This window comes from Pezoporus flaviventris, unplaced genomic scaffold, assembly GCF_033815535.1.
Source record: "Pezoporus flaviventris isolate CSIRO_AGI_PZ_B2104156 unplaced genomic scaffold, CSIRO_AGI_Pfla_v1 ptg000023l, whole genome shotgun sequence".
Taxonomy (NCBI): domain Eukaryota; kingdom Metazoa; phylum Chordata; class Aves; order Psittaciformes; family Psittacidae; genus Pezoporus; species Pezoporus flaviventris.
Window position 1 is genome coordinate 18,945,388 of NW_026892571.1, and position 14,871 is coordinate 18,960,258.

The 14,871-nt window shown below is 45.5% G+C and overlaps 1 protein-coding gene across 4 annotated transcripts in view; it reads right to left on the minus strand.

The window, feature by feature from the left end:
• Positions 1-14,871, minus strand: part of AFF4 (ALF transcription elongation factor 4) — a 49,477-nt gene that overhangs the window by 22,046 nt on the left and 12,560 nt on the right. For 3 of the 4 annotated variants that reach the window (XM_061457138.1, XM_061457140.1, XM_061457137.1), the window contains 4 exons: positions 8,438-8,564; positions 6,455-7,246; positions 5,040-5,084; positions 4,115-4,201 (listed from right to left, as the gene is read on the minus strand). In XM_061457138.1, the coding sequence (XP_061313122.1) occupies positions 4,115-4,201; positions 5,040-5,084; positions 6,455-7,246; positions 8,438-8,564 (1,051 nt within the window). The remainder of the gene's footprint in view (positions 1-4,114; positions 4,202-5,039; positions 5,085-6,454; positions 7,247-8,437; positions 8,565-14,871) is intronic. The other variant, XM_061457139.1, reaches the window with a different exon arrangement.

Here is a 14,871-nt window from a genome sequence, read left to right on the forward strand (position 1 = left end):
CATTTTAAAATGGGGACAAATGCTGGCCCCATAAATCTAACTCGAAAATCTTTGGCTCAATTCATGATGTTATACACACACTTCTTGCTTAAATGCCCTGGCAGTGGCAAATCAGAACTGCAACTCAACAATGAATCCCAGGATTTGTGGTAAAGCTGTGACCCAGTTTTCCCAACCAGCCGAGGCAGTGACATGCAGCAGTTACAGGCACGCTTTACAAAATCTGGCTTTTTAAACACACAAAAGCTTTCTCTGCACAGCAAAGCTCACTTGGGTATTTCTTGTTTCCCCCAGCTTTTTCTTTCAAGCGTGACAGCAGTTGCAATAATGCACTCAAGTAGTTTGTTGATAGGGAACTTGATTGGGAACTTTCCTTGTAATAAGGGGTTGCAAACGCCTCTAATCTTTACTAACTGAAAGGAAGGGGCAATGAAAGTAAAATCAACCTGCAAAGTGAAGCTGCTTGGAGGGAAGCCTTGGGACTTCAATGGAAAGCAAAAGCTACGCTTCCTTCAGAACAAAACCTGATTGTCACCCGTTACATAGATACAAAGAGTGCAAGCACAACTCCCTGACTGCCTTTTTCCACTGTCACCTTCGAGAAGTTGACAAGCTCCAAGTCAAAAAAGAGGTTAAGAGCACACGGTGGTCAAACCCCACATCTATGGAGCAACTGCACTGGGTGAGCACAGGAGGAGGAACGGGCCCTGCTCCTACCAGTACATGTATCACAAACCCTGCAGCAAACACCTGCCTAATTGCTCGCTGGAGTCAACTTCCCATTTCTAAGGCACAGAGCAGCCTTTCAGTGAAGTGAGCTTTAACGAGGTGTTATGTTGAGATGTGCAACTTTTTCCAACTCTCTCGCCATCCATTTTGCCTTTGAATAAATATTTCTTTAAGAAACGCAGAGATTTAAGAAAACAAAAGCTCTCCTTTCAACTCCAGTTATTTATAGCTGCACATTCTAAAGGCCCGCTTCACAAAGAAGACATTAAAAACAACTTAAAGGAAGGAAACCCTTTTAACCAAAGTATAATAGACTGCTGAGGTTTGACTTCGACAGGGAAGACGCTTAAGCAGGAAACAAAAACTGACACAAGAACTGTGGAGAGAAAAGCATTGGCCAATGGGACAGGATGGCCGTGGGGTACCGAGCTCTCATTCGCAGGTTACCAGCTTGGCCAGAGCCCCAGTTTCCATTTAATGCTAGAAATCTGAGGTCAGGTCTCATTTCTGTTTCTCAGATGTTCCTGTATTGCAGAAGTTTGAGGCCTCTGCAGTAACTCCAACAAGAGCAGGCGCTGAATAAACCTGGAGACAGGGTCCCCATCTCCAGAGATGCCTCCGAGTCACTGCTTGGGTCTGCAGGGACAAAATCTTGCCAATCCTGTCACATTGCTTTGAAACAGACAACTTCCACCCTCTAACAAGCAGCTGGGTTTAACCTATCTTACAAACATGCCCATGTCTCTGGAGGTTTTCACTGCGAGCCCATGGCTTAATAAAGTTGCACAGGACAAAATGATAGCCTTGGGTCACCGGTAACACTTTTTATCAAGACTCAGGAATCTCCATTTTCTGCATAAACCCTCCCCTGACCTATTTTCATGAAGTTTTATCTCCTGATTCAAAGACTTCCTGACAACTGTTAGATATATTTATAGTAACCAGAGAGGCCCCAGTCAGTTCCTTCAAGCTACTCACTATCTACACGTAGGGAAAACGATCCTATCCCAACAGTCTTAGCAGAAAATCAACTGCTTCACCAAAGGGAGCTGAATTCTGTGTGCAGGCAAAACACACCAAAGTTCTGCCCACAAGAGGAATGCTGTGAAATACTTGAGCACATTACTTGCCAATGAAGTGAGTGCAGTATCACAGAGAATGAGCTTGCCCCGAACAGTACTGCTTGATTAAAGCAAACCACTGTCCTGTTTTGCTTTCTGAATCCTGCTCTGGGTCCAGACTGCACAAGCCTATGGCTCGCTAACTCACTGGAATCCTGCAAAGATGCTGCTGCCAAGAATGACAGAGGGGAAAGGCAGAGGAAATTATAGGCTTTGGATGCTGAGAGAGAATCTGACAGAGCTGCACGGCTAAGATGTGCAGCCACAAAATGAAAAAGCTGGCGCAAAGTCAGAAGACTCCGAGCAGCCATAAATGGAATGCCTTGCACACGGGGTGAAGCAGCACAATCCGGGTTGATCGCTTCAAAACCCCACAACCTACCTTTTTTGTTCAAACATTAATGACACCGTGCAATCTTACGTGGCTTCTCTCTGCATCGCAGAGACACGTTTACTGCTGCACACCTCCCGTCTTCCCAAACTGAGGCAAATACCAGAGAAACGCAGACAAAAGCAGTTCTAGCAAATGGACTGAAGAGAGTGAAGGGGAGCATTTCCCTGAAGGTTCAGGAATAAATATCCAAAGCAGTGAAGTACCTCTGTCGATGAGGAAAGACGTGGCATTTCTTTCTTTTACAATAAAGGTTAAGAACTATTTCAGGTGCAGTTTTATGTCACGCAGCAACTAAACCCTGACTGAAGGTAATATATGCAAGATTTATATTGATCTACTGTTAAGAAAACAGACAAGGAGATTTATTTCTAGATATGCCTTCAAAAGGAAGGCTGAGAACTCTATGGCTTGTTCTCCATTTTCAGTTCATTGGAGAGAAGCGAGGAAGACAGAACATGCAATGCAAATGGTGATGACTCCAGGACTGCCCATAGCTCTGGAGTATTACCCAGCACAGGAACCTGAACTGTTTAACTGAGCACCAGGCTGTGGGAGTTTTGTGGATGTGCACTTACAATGGGAGACCTGGAACCTTTGGCTGAAAGAAGCTGGTGTCGAAGCAGTCACATAAAACAATCGGTTCAGACAGATTACATTAAAGGCCTCAATGAGAGAATCTTCCTAAAGTACCTTAGTGAACTGTTCTGTTTTGGGGAGTAATTTGCTTCCAAGAGGAAGCTGAGAGCAGCAAGCGATGCTCTAGAGCAGCAGTCTGGCCAGGAAAAGGGTAGTCTTAATTATTCTGAAGACAAACAGTGTAATTTCTTCACTCTGAAGTTATGCCAAGTTAGGGGTGGAGTACCCCAATCCATCTCAGATATGTTGAGTCTGGAATAAAACTATTATTGAGTTCAATCCTGCTCTGGTAATCAGCAAATACAGGAAACAAACCATGAAGTCTTGGATGAGTCAGCCAGTGCAAGCTGAGCTGTTCTTGCAGAAGTCGCTACCCCCAGCTATCTGCCCTGCCTACCCAGCAGCTTCCAGGCGCTGCAGACAGCAGAGCTGGATCTGAAGGCAAATCATTACCAGAGCTTGTCTGCTGGGAAACCCTGGAGCTGGGGCTGCTGACCTGGCCCCAGGGGAGGCAGCAAGCAGCCAGCAAGAGAACTCCTTCCTCAGAGGTGTCAGCTCCAGCAGGTCTCCTGGAAACGTGCCCTGTGCTGTCAACAGCAGCAAAGAACAACTGATTTCTCGTTAGAATTAATAGCTTAAACACATCGGTAGTTACCCAGTACATGGGAGGTTGGGGAGGGATCTTCTGGAAGCATCTGAAAATTTCTTTAGCAAAACATCTGATTTTTAAACTGTTCTAGTCATATTCTTGGTAACTGAAAATGTAAGACCTAACAGCACTATTAAAGGGTTTCAAAATGATGAGGAAAATTCAGTTTATGTGGAAAAGTACATTGAAATTTCTTAGCATTTACTCTACCAGATGGAGACAAACATGCTTGCTTGGTTCGACACAAAATGGTGCAAAGATTCCCTACAGGGAAAAAGGCTCAATGGCATTTTCAAGCTTCACAAGCATCCTGAAGAAGGTTTGAATTTATGAAACTAAAAGTAAAATGAAAGTTCTATTACTGACATCCCTGCTCACTGCTCTGGGTGTGTGAAGCAGAGGAAAACCAATGGCATTCTTCATAAGGCTACTGCTGACCGATGTTGTGAAGCAAGATAAAAGAGATACAAAGCACTGAAACAAAGCCAGAACTATAAAGAATTGAACTTAAGAGAGTTCCAAAACCCTGCTCTTTAACAAGAGTTACTCTTTCAACAGCATTCAGCGTTTGGCTACAGCACTGACCTTTGTTGGAAAAGGAAATTTTGACGGTTCAGTTTTGCATGGTGTATGAATAGCAGTCAGTGGAGGAGGCCAAGAATGGGTCATCTCCTACAACCAGAACAAAAAAGGAAAGCTATTAACAAAAATTAAAGCAAAGATTTCAAGTTACAGTCTTGACTCAATTGGTAACCCTGCCTCTCGATTTCCAGCTCACTGTCCACACTTCACTAAGCTTTATTTGCCGAACAGGTAACAAAGATTCTGCACGTAAAGCTAAATTTTAAATTGCTATCTATGAGAACGGCGAGTCAAGACATAATAACAAGCAGAAAGCATAATCAATAAAATGGATTGGCCTGAACATAAACTGCAGCAGAAGGCAGAGTCTGATCAATTCAGACTGTGAAGAGAACATGGAGGATGCAGGGGTAGAAAGAAGAATCCTAGGAAAGGGAAACCTATGAAGTTTGAGGAGAAAAGGGGAAAATCAAATGCCTGAAGCAGGAAAGTGTTCTCTCAGGGTGTCTCCAAGGACCATGGAGTAAACACATGACATGAAGACTCGAGAAAATAACCCGGGTAGAAGAGAAGGTAAAGCTCTGCCATGGGTACCAGAAGAATTACTATAATCTGAAAGATATGAGGGACTCTATTTTGGGGGAAGAAATGGGCAATTCTGGTTAACAGGGAGGTGGCCTGCAAGAACAGGAATGCAGTGAGGATATCCAGGAGATGATGTGCACACCCAGCATTGCCCAGAGCCCAGCTTCGCTTTCAGTCTTCCCCAGCCAACCTATGCTAGAGGAGTAATTGAAGAGCCCTCCTGTAATGACTTGAAGCCAGGTCGATTTAAAAGGCACTATTCAACTGCTGAGTACTTTCCACCTCCTTAGGAACATTTGTATTCTGAGCAAGTAAGTTAGGAACAAAAGCACAGAGGACTTACTTTTAGAATCTCATCCACGCAGCTCACCTCACCAGATGCTGATGCCTACAAATCAAAAGTCAGGGTTAACATCTCCCAAAACAAATCTTCCTTAAAAGATCCCAGGGGCTAGAAACAGTTAAAAATAAACTTCAATGCTTGGCATGATTCATATGGACCCTAGATACAAACAGACCGTGCTAATTCTTTTCATCAACATTAATTTTAGTCTCAGATAGATCCATATTTTCACGGTATGAGTCACAGCCAGTTATGAAAATCAAATACGTGAGATCTTGAAAGCTGTGACAATATTCTCTTACTTTTCACTTGACAGTTAAAGAGATCACAGCCTGTCAGTGCTATTAAAAACTTGTGGAGAGAGAGGAAGGGGAACCATACAAAGCTTTCCATCATTTCCTGGAAGAAGCCAGGGGTAATATCTGAACTCAAATGCATGACCACGAACACACAGTCATGACGAACTGCATTACGAAGTCAAACTGAATCACAGCCTGAATCTAGAAACAGCAATAATTATGACACTATAAGCCTCCTGCCCCCTGACTGCTACAAGCAGAAGGAAGCAAAGCAACGACACCATTCACTGCACCAGCATTAGCATGTCAAGTCTTCACAAATAACAAATTCATTTCTTTTCCCATTCTCTTCCCCATGTCCTGGATCTTACTTGGCTATCTGCTGAAGTCCCAAGGAAGGCTCTCCTCTAGCTCAATTCTCTACCATAATTCAAGCAGTTAAACAGGAGAGGCAATGACACTTCTATTAAGAAAGGCACTTTCCTTGTCAGTGAGCTGCACTCAGTCTGTGCCTTAACCACTCAAGAATTCCCAAGCTGCTAAAAGCTGCCAATCCAATAGTATTTTGTATCCAGCATAACTGATAAACGTTCTGAACCCTGGTCAATTCAGTGTGCTTTAGGGTTTGCTTATTTTCCCTAGGTGAAGGTTAAGGATCGTATCTAGTAATTGTTACACACTTCAAAAGGAAACCTGATAGACACAGACAGTATCACCAGTCTAAGGCAACGGGGCTCCCAGAAACAACGTATGTATCTAACCTGGCAAAACAGTTATAAATATCCCACTATTTCCCTACCTTCTGACTACAGAAATACTCCATGAAGATTAGCTTCTCTGCTAAGTCAGCCTTTCTCAGTGTCTCAGAGCCTTTACTGAATAAAAATCACAGTACCCACATGGAAGCAGCACAAAGAAAATGCAATTATTTTTGTGCATTCCTCTGTTAAAATCCAGTTCTTCACTGCCTAAGTTTAAGATGGTTCATGTAGCAACAAACCCAGAGTTTACTAAAAACTAAATCTTTGTTATGCAGATGGGGATTTTAAAGATGCTGCAAAATCCCAGCCCAAAGGGACTCACATTCGAGAAGCCAGGAAGCCAACAGCAACTTACCTCTAGCGGCTGAGAAGGGATTTTCAGCTTGGTTAGATGTGCTTTGCTGTTAGGCTTCAGCTCATTCACCCCGCTGCTGTGAGTCTGGCTACTGTAGTGTTCGGAAGATAACTTTGGTTCCATGGATTCCTGCCCATCCATTGGCCTTACGTATGCTGTGGGTTTCTGCAACATTGAACTGGACTTGGACATTAGTGAAGGTGGAAAAGACTGATTAGAGTGTTGTCCACTCGAAAATGAGGGTACACGAGAGGGAGAGTCCCAGTTGGCATCAGGATCCCGGGGAGACTTGGAACGTTGATGTTCTTTACTGTGGTGATCACTTCCATGAGATCTCGAATGGCTGGAGCTCAACGAGGGAACAGCAGATGGTTTTCCAGGGCTGGAAGAACGTGGTTTGGAGTGTTCAGACCCATGCTGGCTTTTTTTGCGGCTGCTGCTGCTACTGTAGGAGTCACGGTCGTGCCTCTGGCTGCTGCTGCCGCTGTTATTGCCACTGCCGCGCTGAGCACTGTGCCCACTCTGTAAACCTGAGGACCGCTTCTGGGATTGTGAGGAAGTGCTAGGTGCTGGTCCTACAGGAGTCCATTTACTGCTCTGATGGGAGCTGGGATTATGTCTCTGATCACCAAAGTAGCTTTGGTTTGCTTTGTCATCTGGTGCCGATGGTACGGTCGGTTTGGGGATTCCAACAAGCTTTTGTACTGAGCGGTCTCCTATAAGATCATCCATTTCATCATAATTACCAAGCATGCTCTGAATCCGACTGGACAACTTGTCTTCCTTGCTGGTCTGCGGAAAGAATTGGAACAAACAATGCTTTAAAAAAGTCACAACTTCACGTTCAGTTCATTGATTTGACAGCTACTGCAGTTAAACTGAATGTCAGGGCTAAGAACACGGCTAATATCAGCCTTTTTCTGCCATTCTTTCTAAATCCCCATTTTAGTTCTTAAAGCAGTAATTTAACTCCCTAAAACATAAGGAAAATATGTACTTCAGCAGCAGGAGCAGCTGAAACAGCACTGGTCACTGCTTCAAATACTGCACTGGTGAGCCGGATGCAAGTTTAGAATCTGTACGTGCCTCCTGTCGCCTTAAAGACTATTTCTCTATCAGAGAACGCAGCAGTCCTAAAAGCTTTTAATTAACAGTAAAATAAAATCGGCTTAACCTCAGCTCTGTATTGCATTTTTAATTGCTATTTATCCTGGCATAATTCTTGTTGCCAACAGTTGGAAGGGTTCTTTCTTACATAAGCAGTTTGGTTTCCAAATGAGGTACACTGCACTGCTACCCATGCATCCCAACCAGCTCCAGTTAACTTCATACGTGTGGGATTTGGTTATCAAGCACAGAATACCTAAATATAATCTGAAATGGTTCTTTTTTAGCTAGCCCAGATTTAGGTTATTTTTTCCAGCTCTGTTCAGCAAAGCAGGCCTGGGAGGAAACCCAGCACAGGCTTAAAGCTGTACAAGCTCAGGGTCAACTCCTTCAAAACAAACTGGAAAATCAGATCCAAACTCCTGGCCTATAGTTACAGCTGATAACTCTGTCACACCAGGCATTTCAGCATCTAAAATTAACCTCCTATTTAAACATTCTCTTTCTGAACTTACCCAGGTCTGGGTTACATTGCCTGAAGGTTAGAAAGTTTAGCAACAGGTTAACGCACCCCAAAAGCAGCAATTTGGTAGAACACAATGGACAGTTTAATTGCTCTGAATCACTGTGGCAAAAGCTGAAGAAAGGGGAAGAAATCTATGGGTTTATCATTCCTTTTCTCACTCCCTACAAAGCAGCCACCCCTTTGCAGATTAGATACTAAATCTGCCAGCAGGGCTGGTTAGTAACCGTCCATCCTCGTTTTCAAGCCCTGCTTAAACAGTTGGTGTATGTAAGAGCTGTGGATCTAAGGAGACAACAGGTAAAAACGAATTCAGAATACGAGGTTGCTTTAGGAGCTGTGCACACACTCACAACTTTGTAGGGTTCAGCAAAGAGAGGAGAGTTGGGTGGGAAGGCTTCTTCACCCTGCTGAATCTCTTGATTTCGCCTTTCCCTTTCTTTCATTCGCAGCACATTCCGGTCTTCACGGTTCATGTTGCTGCAGACAAACAGAGAATCGCTGATCACTGAAGGGAAGGGGAGGGATGGGAGAGCACAAGTGAGCCCCGGGACCTGCTCTGCCCAGAGACTGACCGCATTGAGGAACCCCGCACTGACCTCACTCCTGTCCAGGTTAAGGCACTTCACGCTTAGGGGAGCTGTAGCCCACAACCTGCAGCTCACAACGGACAGGGAAAGTTCATGCAGGAATACAAAGAGTGAAAAAACCTCACAAAGTCCTCAGGCAAGAAGCCATTTCACCTGCTTGAATCAGTTAGCTATTCCAGCCCACGCTGTACATCTCCCATTCATCTCCAAAGCACTTCTGCTCCTCCACATCCCCCAGATGTTCTGAATTTTACTCCCTTCTCCCCCCACCCATCCAGTGCCTGATCTCTGCTGTAGATTTAGTTTATTTTTGCTGCTGACATACATTTATTGGCACCCATTCACCCACAGCTCCTAACCTCAAGCTTTGATGTTGTTTCCAGGTCTCCCTTCCTCCCTAAAGACCTTTCCACCCAAAGCAATAATTTCAGGGCAGCTCTGGCAATACTGCACATTCTGCCTTAGACCATACAGTGCTCTCCTACTGCAAAAATGCACATTAAAAACCTCCTTATCTCCCCTCTTATAAATCTTGCTCTGCAGTTTGGTCTTGCTGCTTAACAGAAACACGTCAAAGGGATGCACCACATTAAAAATAGAAAGCTGGAAAGGATTCCCTCTGAGCTTGATAAAGCCCTGGGACTTAGAGGAGTAAACACGATGCTACATCAGGTGGTACTGACTCCTTTAGCATGTGCTACGCTTTGTATTGAGAGGTTTACAAGTGTGCCTTTTACCGATCTGCAAGCACTACGGTAGGTGCTTCCAGGAAAGAGACAGATGTTCTTCCATAGAATTTGCAGTCTACAAGGAAAATATCATCTGCTTAGAAAAGCACCGCTCTGTGGTTTTAGGCAGCTGCCCGATTACTTAAAGATCCATCTCTTTGCTCCAGCACGCCTTGGAGAGCTGCACAAACCCAGTTATTCCATCCTGAACAACACTTCAGCCTATCAGCCGGTTTCAAAACCATTAGTCTTGTCACCTTAATAACATTTTAGCCTCTTACTGTAATTCCTTACTCATTTGGCTTCATTTTGTCTATTACTCTGAATAAAGTGGCATCTAAGAGGATGCCAAAAAAGGATAAACTCACAATAACTCATGTAACTGCAAGTGAACATCAAGGCTGAGAGAGACCCCTATGCTGGAATGGGGTGAGCAAACTGCCCAGATCACTCTGATGTTAAAGGCCAACTTGTTCTAGAACTTGGAGGCTTTACAAGCTTATTCTTCACACTGCAGCCCAGTTTCTCATACATGTAGGATTTAAAGAAAAGATCTGATTTAATTCTGGACACTGACCAGTTAAAGCCAAGTGGAACAGCCTGAATCAATCCATTTTACTACGAAAGGCAAAATGCGAGGCAAGGAATAGGAGTAGCCTGTCTTTGAGCAGCTATACACTGTGAACTGCACGCAGCTATACACTAAGACTACAACACGAACCGAGAACTTTACACCTACATTTTACAAAGAGAGGGTTAAATATCAACAAAGACCTTCACTGTTTCTTACAGAGCCAAGCATCATCCTCCAAAATTCTATCAACATTTACTGTAACGCTTGGGACTGAGGCAGAAACTGCTTGTGCCAAAACTGTCACATGAAAGGAGCAAAGATCCACTTGAGATTGGAGCTGGAGCGAAACCAGAGCTGATCTGGCTATACCTGCCAGGTCAATGTAAAATTAGTCATCAGCTCTACCAGTTAATCACTTTTTACCACTCCTCCCCACTCTTTTGTAACAGAGTAAATGATAAATACCTTTAAGGGCAGTCATTTTGACTGTATGGGGATTGGGTTTAGATTTTTCCTATAATTCTTTCAGGTTTTTTATCAGTTTGAACGTGTTCAAGTTAGGCTTGTTTGTATGTAATCTTCTAAACCCCTCCTCAGAGGGGTTTGTATGTAATCTTCTAAACCCCTGCTCAGAGATCACTACTTTAAGTCACTTTTAAATTACTACTTTAAGTGCCTACAACATGTACTAAGTTACTAAAATCACACTAGCACTAAAGGCGCACATAAATGAAGCTACTGCGGCTTCCTTTACTCCATGCTTCAGACAAGCTCGCGGTCAAACCTGTACCTTCCACATCCTTGAAACCCAACAGAGGACAAATGTGCCTGGGTTCAGAAGCAAGCAGCAGAGGCACTCTGAAAAGCACTCGACTGAGCTGCTGAACCAACACTGCTGGCGATTACCTTCAGCATAAAGGAAATTGCAAAACCAAGTCTTCAGACCACTGGTAACAAACCTGTCACATTCATTGTCTGACTCTGACTGCGGGATCACTGGGGCTATTTGCCACTCCTCAGGTTTTATGACCAAATCAGAGCAGACCCCAGCCCTGCATCACACTGGCATGAAAAGGAAGCTCCCCTGTGGCTGCCCCATCCCTGGCAGTGCTCAAGGCCAGGTTGGACACAGGGGCTTGGAGCAAGCTGCTCCAGTGGAAGGTGTCCCTGGCTGTGGCAGGGGTTGGAGCTGGAGGAGCTTTAAGGTCCCTTCAGCCCAAACCAGGCTGGGGTTCTATGACTCTCACCCGGTTTCAATGCTGACTGATGGGAAGCTCTGCCCTGTTGCTGCTCCCAGCCCCGCTGCAGACCCAGCCGGAGCAGAACTGCTGCTCCCTCTCCCACATCCACACCCACTCCCCGGATTTGAAGCTTTTCCCACCAGATAAACCAGCCGGGAGCAGCTCGGTGCAGGCGAGCTCCTGCCGCCCCTACCCCACCCTCTTGGCTGGAGAACAGCATCTCTGCTCCTCAGTCCCTGCACACCAGGCCTCAGAGTGGAAGATGCATTTGTCACCTTGTACCGGCTCCTATCAAGAGGATCCTGTTATCATTTCCCTTTCCCTCTTCCCAGGAAGCCTTAGTGAAAGTGTGACTGCCTCTGCGGAGCAAAGCCAGGCTAAGGGAGACAGGACTAACATCCCTGCAGCAAGGGCCAAAGCCACCTGAATTTCCACGTGTGGGGAACAACAAGTTCAAAAATTAGCAGAAATCAGGAAAGAAACCCAAAGCCCAGCGCAGCGTTTCCCCTTTTAGAGCCCGAGTCTGTACTTCTGCAGGGTTTGAGTCATGATCTGTGCAGAGCTGGCCCCACTGCGCTCTGCACAGCCCTGGTACTACGTGACTTCACTACACAACTGACCCTGCTCAAGCCTCATGCCTCTTCTCCAGCTCAATACAAAAGAGTTGAAAGAAAGCAGGAATTTCATCAGGAAGTTCACAGAAACTTCCGACACTAAATTCACTTGTGCATATTCCTTAACCACTGTTAACTGTGGCTCTAGATGTGCTGAGCACATGAACGAGTCGAGCGGCATTCGAGTCATCCATACCAGAAATGCAACTTTCCTTTCTCGTTGAACATCTCACTAAATCCCATTTGGTATTTCTGTCCATCCCTAAGCCAAAAAGGGCATGGCTTTGGCTGCCGTTCCCTACAGCAATCAGCATCGTGTGTTATGAAATGGCAGCACTGCCGCTGCCTTGCCTGCTGCTGCCTTCTCCTGCTTCCCACCTCCCGCTCCCTCGGCTCTGGGGCACATTCCAGGTACGGGTCTGTTGGACCACGCTTCCAGTTAAAACACCGAACCAACCAATGCTCCCGCATTGCCAAAGCTTTACTGGCAACGCAAAGGGGAATGTGGCCAACCCCTGGGTACAGGCACAAGACTCACAGCTCCTTCTCATGCCTCTTGAACCACATCTTCCTTGCAAAGTTCACCAGCATCTCCCCCTCATCTTCCCAGACACCGTAAGGCAAAACCATCACAGGTGAAGGTCTGCCCAAGGAACCCTCCTCTTGCAACCCATCAAAAAGGGACCTAAACCCACCACTTTGCAAACAGCCATTAGTGGGTCTTCAAAGCGTGCTTGCAACACCTTCACTTCCTTCAAGCCATCCTCATTTAACTCAAGGGATTTTTTCCTATCTGAATTGGTTTCATAAGTAAGAGAAACCAAACAGATCATCTACACAGGGCTGGTTCATTGGCTGTGATGAAACACAAATGCTGTTTGACAACATTTGGCCATGAACGATAAAGCCTTCACAGAGAGAACACACCAGTATCTAGAGCTCCGTGCAGGGCACACCCCGCTGCAAGGGGCATGGGCAACACACACCATTTATTTATTTATTTATAAGGAGGGAATAAAACCGCTGGAAACCCTCTTGCATCAAGGAATGGTGCTTTCAGAAGGCATTTCAATGTACCAGAAACTGCTCAATGCTGCATCCAGCTCCTTCCCAGAGATACCTGCCATCTATTCATAGTATTTTTCTTACTTTTTAGCACGAACATCATGGAGCATCTAAACACAGAATCATAACCACAGAACCCCAGACAGGTTCGGGTTGGAAGACCTTAAAACTCATCCAGCTCCTACCCCTGCCACGGGCAGGGACATCTTCCACTAGAGCAGCTTGCTCCAAGCCCCTGTGTCCAACCTGGCCTTGAGCACTGCCAGGGATGGGGCAGCCACAGCTTCTCTGGGCACCCTGTGCCAGCGCCTCAGCACCCTCACAGGTGTGTGGAGCATGGCTTGCCTCTCTCAACTTGTGCATCAACTATGGCATCATTACCAATCCTGACACTAAAAATCACATACACAAGCCTAGAATGCTCTTCTGTCAGCTTCTATTGCAAATGCACTCACACAGGAGCAGTTAAAAAAGCAGAAATTAAAAGACAACTGCCCCCCACCAACAAAATTAAAAGCCACCAGCACACAACCCAGGACCACGCTGTGGTGTCACCAAGAACTAGTTAAGACTCCCCACATAACAGTGAATGTGTAGTGGAAACTTCTTACTTTCTGTTATGGGAGACAAAATGCAGAGAGAAATAAAACATTTCCTCCTAAAGTGATAGAGCTTTGCACAAAGGAGTACAAACAGGATGCTGCGGAAGGACAGCCCCAGCGCTGCAGGAACAGAAGCACTGCGATCATTAAAGTAGTTTTTGTGGAGTTTTAGAACACTGAAATAAGGAACAAAACCAAGAACAGAGTTTACAGAGAATTCAAATAATACTCCTATGTGTCAAGAAACAGGAAAAAACAACTCCTCAAGAGGATGAGCTCTTCTGTTCTATTTCTCCCCCTCGTACCTTTTGACACAGAGGCTGCAGTTCGCTCTCAGCTCTGGTTAATACCGCAGAGGTTTTGTGTGCCAAGGGAGGGGTGTTTAGTTTGGGGTGGCTCCAGCTGCAAACGGCATCTGCTCCACCAAGGAAAAGGTTGGGAATACCAGTGCTGCTCTGAAATTATACCTCAGCCTCAATCAACTCACTGCTGGGCACACTCGTGCAGCAGGATTATGTACGTGAACATAAAGCAGCTTGAGCCATAATCTCGTTTCGATACTTTGATGAGGATGAAGCCTTGCAGAGCTCCATCTCCAGGAGAGAGCTATCCCTCTTTCCGAGGTTTCATTAGAAGGTCTGAACTATTGGGAATAACAACACAAACAAGATTGTATTGGGAATACGACACAAACACAAGCCTGTGAGTCACATTAATATAAACGTTTCTCATTTCTGGAATATAAACATCAATGTTCCTATCCCACCCTTCCTGCCAGGGATTCCTTCTGCACGCTCCCAAGGTCCTGCAGGAGCTGGATGTGAGCACCTTTGTATGGACTGCGAGCGTGGGAGAGCTTTAAACCAAATAAACCAAAAGCAGTGAGTTGGCCTAGGTCAGGTTAACGTGCGCCGAGCTCTCCCAGGGAGGGCAGAGCTCCCAGCTCGCTGCAGGCACTTCTCCTTCCTACCCAGCTCCCAACCACCGCAGAAATCCCCAGGATAGCGCGATGTGCCTGGACTTGCCGCTGCTGCTCCGAGATGAGCACAAATCCTTCCCCACCGTTAGCTGGGAAAGAACCCCCACAGCTGCCTATGAGAGCAGGTTGGTAATTCCAGCATCTCCATGGAGTGACGATGCAACTGATTACATCCTGCCCTTCACTTTAACTGCCACACTCCCCCTTCATCCCACAGAACTGTATCAGGTCATCACGTACCAGCCAGCATCTTCTATGTGAGAAGCCACTGCACCACAATGATGGATAAAAGAACTATGGCCATCACCGGTAACTCAACACTGACTGCTGAAAAAGGACTTGGGGAGCCTTTAGAACTCAAGAGGCTCTGCGAGTATAAAGTTTCATTACACAG